Source organism: Akebia trifoliata, chromosome 12 (genome assembly GCF_017979445.1).
Source record: "Akebia trifoliata isolate Shusen 1 chromosome 12, ASM1797944v1, whole genome shotgun sequence".
Lineage (NCBI taxonomy): Eukaryota > Viridiplantae > Streptophyta > Magnoliopsida > Ranunculales > Lardizabalaceae > Akebia > Akebia trifoliata.
In genome coordinates, this window is record NC_141386.1 from 2,782,513 (window position 1) to 2,788,115 (window position 5,603).

Genomic DNA, 5,603 nt, shown 5'->3' on the forward strand with positions numbered 1-5,603 from the left:
TGACACCCCAACTTTTACTTATTCTTAACTATTCACTTATTTTTTTATTTTTAATTGGGTGTAATAAGTAAAAGTTGGGGAGCCAATAGTAGCTCTCTAATTTTTCGATTGATAACATTTCAATGGGTAAGCTTGATTTGAATAGATCAGTAACTCGGTTATGGCAGGAATTGAAATTAAGTCTAGTAACTTGGAGTATACTTACTCAGGGGAGTCCGAGTCCTCTAAGTCTCGGACCAGATTTGAAACCATGGATGAATGCAAAGTTGAAAGGGAAATAAAGAGACCAACTCTAGTGGAAGCTGGAGAATTTAGAAAATGGACCTACAATATCAATATAAAAACAATAAAACAAACATTCTCTCAAGCACAAAAAAAAGGGATACAACCCAAGAAGCAACAATAACCATAGTTCTTATAAAAGAACTTATTCTTCTGATCTGTTTAGATTCTGAGCCTAGTTTTTTAAGCCCAAAAGTCCCTAAAATTTATAGATATGGAACAAAGGAATATTTACACTAGTAGTGATAAAGAGGAACCTGAGACCCAACCCAAACCAATAATTTGAGAGAAAAAATTGGTGTAGTTAACTTAAACCCAACCCTGCTTGTAACGTTGGAAGAGGTCTTCGGTTTGGGCATTCTTGAACGCACTACATCCAATGAGATAAACCCATATGAGAACCACCACGGCGACTATCAAAATCACATTAGCCTTTCTCCATTCCTTCCTCAAGTTTCCGAGCAACCCTGCTTTGCAACCATTGCACCCATAGCACAACTGAGATGGGTCATTGCTCCACATGAAACAATCCGGGTCGGCTGTTGGGTTGGCTGGGTTTATCCATAGTGTCGGGTTAACGTACCCGTATCCGCAAACCGTTGGAGGCTTGCAACATCCTGACTGTCATATTAAAAATCAAACATAACAACCCACACCAAACTTAAGTTTAGTAAACGACATCATAATTCATAAACAAGTTGGCACCCATCAACATTGTTTATCTTTCTGGTGTAAAAGCAAAGCTAGAATCTCAATTATTGGAGGTTCAGAGGAATCTGATGGGTCCTACTAGCTTTAGAGACCCAATTAGTGTATGTTTAATGGTTTTTTATCTGACCCAAACAATTTATGAGCATCCAGATCATCCTATACTCCAAGGGGTGGATAGTTAGGTGACCTTTAACATCATGTGATAGAGGAATTTGATTCCTCTATGTAGAGATTAGGGAGTTGAAGAAGAAATGATAGAGATATTCAAGTAATTAATCATATCTTTGGAGAACAAGTGGCCATCCTATCGAAGGTGAAGGATTTTTAAATTAAAAAAAAAAAAAATCAAAAATTTTTGTCAAGAGGTTGGGTAATATCATTTTGAAAAGAGTTGTAATAATCTGACGCCCCTTTTGACATGCACCCCATCAAAGAACCGTAGATCATTTGCATCGGGATACACAAGAAAAAATTTATGGTTCTGCGTATCCTGAGGCAAATGATCTACGGTTGTGTGATGGGGGTGTATGTCAGAAGGAAGCCATGGGTATCTCAAATAATAACCTAAATAAGTATATTTAAATGGATTAGATACATTAACTCTTTTAAATTGTGAAAAAATATGAAATCCCGACTGTTAAGACATGAAATCCAACTGTTGGGATTGAATGCATCACATATCTAAGATATATCCCATTGAATTCTATATTAATTGGGATTTTGTGTTTTTCACGAGTCATTTGATATTGGAGCTTTCTAAGTGATAAATTTTCTTGTAAATCACTAGGAATGTCTTCTCATCTTAGTCATACGTTCGGGGAAGCTTTAATTAATTATATGTCAAACAAAGGATGTTAGGTCCTCCAATATTTTTATTTTCATCCTTAGTAGTTTGTTCTTAGTGATAAAGGTAACAATATTTTATTATTTGTGTGATGACACTTTTGTAAATATCAAAAATATCATTAAATTTTTTTTAAATATTTAAAAACATTAAATATTTAAAAGATGAAAACATCATGACCTTTCCAATGAAGACAGAAGTATTTAAAATTCAAAAGAATAAAGAGTCATTTTATTTGCACCCACCATTTATGCTCAATACACCCACTTATCTCTATACATCAACATCATAGTGATAAAGTTGTCGAAAATAATTGGTCAAGAGAAAGCTTCAGAAAAAGTCGGTAAAAGATTGATAAAGTTGGATAAACATCGGATAAATTAGTATAAAAAATGCAACAAAAAAAATGTATATTATATATTAATATTAAATAATAAAATACCATTTAAAAATGCTAAAATAAAAAATAAAATATGATTTCTTAAAATCGTTGATTAAATCATGATTTTTGTGAAAAATCAAAGATTATTTAAAAAAATTCATGATTTAAAAAAATCCCAAAATGTGTTAGGGCGAATCTCTATTTCGTGCGCTGAAAATGACAAATTCTGAGTTCGATACACTGTTCATTTTAATTCTCAAAACATGTTTTTTTAGTGAATTCGTCATTTTTATAATCTACGAATTCGAGAGTTCCTCACTTTTATAATCAACAAATTCATTGATAAAATACCAGCGATTTTGCCATATCAACAATCTCACTAATAATTTATTAGTGAATTAATTGATTATGAAAGTGACGAATTTACTGGGAAAACATGTTTTGGGAATTAAAATGAATAGTGCACACATTTTGGGAAAAATCCCAATGTGTTATAAGTGGGTGCAAATAGTTTGGCCCGAGACAAAATCATAGTAACAAAAATCGGCGATTTTTTTTAAAATGTCGCATTTTGTATCCCTAACAATTAAAACAGTAAAAAAAACGACTTTTTCCCGTGTAACAAAAATTTGCCGACTTCACCCCCCCCCCCCCCCCCCTCCCCCTTCCCTTTTTTTTTTTTTGAACTTTTCCTACTTTTTTTCGCAGGGACAAAATTTTAAACATTTTCTCTTTTTTTTTTTAAAAAGTGGGATTTGATGCATAATAGAATTTGATAATTCATAAACGTAAAAATATGGGATTTGATGATCAGATATAGATATTTTTTATAAATCCACTGGTCACCCATTCAAAACCGTTAGATTGGTGAAATATGTTTGATTATCTTAAGTTTAATGCCAATGAATTGAATTGTTGACCCACTACTGAATGGTCGAGCTTGATCAGTTAAGGTGGGTAAAATCCTACCTTTGAAGGGTTATTATCTTCAAATTTTTACAGTTTTACCAAGAAGTAAAAAATAAAAAGAGATTCCAAGAAGTTACCTGAAGAGGAGAGAGATGAGCCAAGAAAAACTGATCCGCAGAGACATAATCCTGACCAAGCTTACTGCACACATCAGACTCAGCCAAACAAGTTCTAATCTTACCCCAATTTCCAGAATCGGTAATATGGTTTCGGAGCCAAGAAGAGTATCCGTCGATCCGATATTCTTTATAGACCCGACCCGGAACCATGTAACTTCCATCATTCCTAGTTACAACGAAGGCGAAGATGAGTAAGGCGAGGAGAAGTACAATTAGTACGGCCATACAGAAGAGATGGAAAGCGAGAAGGCCTTGGCGGTTCCAGAACGCACCGACAAAGCCAGCGAGTGAGACAAGGAGGACGAGAATCCCGAGGAGGACTACGGGCCAACGGAAGAGATGGATGCATTCGTTGTCGGGTTTCGATGCGAGCCAAATACCCGATCCGATTATGGGGATTGAGCAGAGAATTGCGATGAAGTTGATTACTGCGATTATGTTGTTGCTTACTGCCATGGATTTCAGAGTCAGAGAGAGAGAGAGAGAGAGAGAATTGGGGATCTGACAGTGATGCTATGGTGGGGTGAGAAAGGCTTCTTTTTTTCTACTCCACAGGCTTTGTGGGAGGTGTGAAAAAGACGATTGGTTACTCGGTTTGTTCAAACATCGTCAAACGACGCGCATGAACGTACGGATAAGATAGAAGAAAATAGAGCATATGTTTTCTAGGGATTAGTAAATAGAATCTTTGGGGAATTTAATTGAATCTTCTTTGATCTGAACCGTACGTTTGATGTTCAACGTCAAACGTCATTTTGAAATACTATAAATTTCCTATGATTATTTTTCCTTTTCTAAAAGCAAGTCTTTTCATCTTATTCTTACGTTTCTCTTGAGACTATAATATTAATAGAGAGTTGCTATGACCACACCAACTTTTGTTAACGCCACACCATCTATGTGCAAATCTTTTGTAATTTACGTGAAGAAGGGGTATCAATGGATTGGGTCATGTTCGTGTCATGTTGAGGTAAGATTATTATAAAAATTTATCAAATTCAAACCCGACCTATTTAATAATCATGTCAAAAACTTAAAACCTAACCCAACCCATTTATAAATAGGTATACTAGATCCAACCCATATATAACCTATTTGATAAAATTTTAAATTTTACTGAAAAAAATAAGTTTTATTTTCACCACTAAAAATAAAATATCATTATTAAAAATAAAGTCACATAATCGTAAATTAAGTTCAATAGTGAAAAATAATTTTCTTTTAAATTTTTTTAAAGTTTGTAGAATTTTATCCTTTACAATCATGTGGCATAAGATTATGTTTTTAGATATCATAAGGTGATGTGGCCATAAAATTTTACTTACTAACTTAGTAAGGAAAGTGTTTTTCAATACTATTATTATTGAATAAGCAAGTATTTCATTATCAGACATAATAGCATTATTTGGTGAGATCTTAAATCTTACTAAGGGTCTTTTGCCAATATTAGGAATAAAACACTAGATACCTCTAGATTTTAATGAAAAACATGGGGTAAAAAATATAAATATAAATAAATAATTTATTAAAATTTTATTTTTTCCAAAACTAAAACTTAGCCATTTATTAATTTAAAAATATCTTAAAATACCCTTCGTGTGTTATAGAATTTGATAAAGTTTTAGGAAATTCTAAAAAAAAATGAGTAATTTAAAAATTCTTAAATAATTGTTGATATATTTAAAATTACATGTTAATGACATAATGAGTAAACGTCTTTAAATGGGTTAGACGGGTTGACGCCTAAAACCCAAACCCAACCCATTTAATAATCGTATTAGATGAGTTGACACTATTATGACCCAAACCCACTAACTTCATGTCGTGTTTGTGAGTCGTTTTGAGATTGCCACCCCTATTTACATAGGACATAAGAATTTGTGTGGTATTAACAACAATTGGTGTGGCAATAGTAGATTTCTATTGAGACGATAATTTTCAATTGAATTGTGATAATTTGACCACCCCATGTGGCAAACTCAATCGACTATCCTAACGTGTCGAGTTTGGGAACCGTAGATTTGTGCTTCTCGGGATATACGGCTGCACTTCCCCATAAAAAAGTGTATCTCGAGGGAACCGTGTATCCCAAGGAGCATAGATCTACGATTTCCAAACTTGTCACGTCAAGTAGTTGATTGAGTTTGCCACGTGGGATAGTCAGATTATCACGACTCTTTTCAATTCATTAATGCTAGGGTGACATTGGATTTACTGCAATTCTCACATTTATGACATGGAGGTGCACACGTAACTGTAGATGCTTTTTTACTTGTATCTCGAGGAAACACATCTA

At 33.7% G+C, this 5,603-nt stretch overlaps 1 protein-coding gene across 1 annotated transcript; it reads right to left on the bottom strand.

The window, feature by feature from the left end:
- Positions 1-338: 338 nt before the first annotated feature.
- TET2 (tetraspanin2) lies at positions 339-3,941 on the bottom strand. Its single transcript, XM_086419126.1, has 2 exons — positions 3,266-3,941; positions 339-903 (listed from the first exon to the last, which is right to left on the bottom strand). Exons 1-2 carry the CDS (start codon positions 3,761-3,763, stop codon positions 592-594), a joined length of 810 nt encoding a protein of 269 aa, XP_086275252.1. The 5' UTR covers positions 3,764-3,941; the 3' UTR covers positions 339-591.
- Positions 3,942-5,603: the final 1,662 nt, after the last annotated feature.

Coding starts and splice junctions, on each gene's coding strand:
- TET2 (XM_086419126.1), bottom strand. CDS start 3,763: ATGGCAGTAAGCAACAACATAATCGCAGTAATCAACTTCATCGCAATT. Junction 904..3,265: donor CTCATCTCTCTCCTCTTCAG/GTAACTTCTTGG, acceptor TTAATATGACAG/TCAGGATGTTGCAAGCCTCC.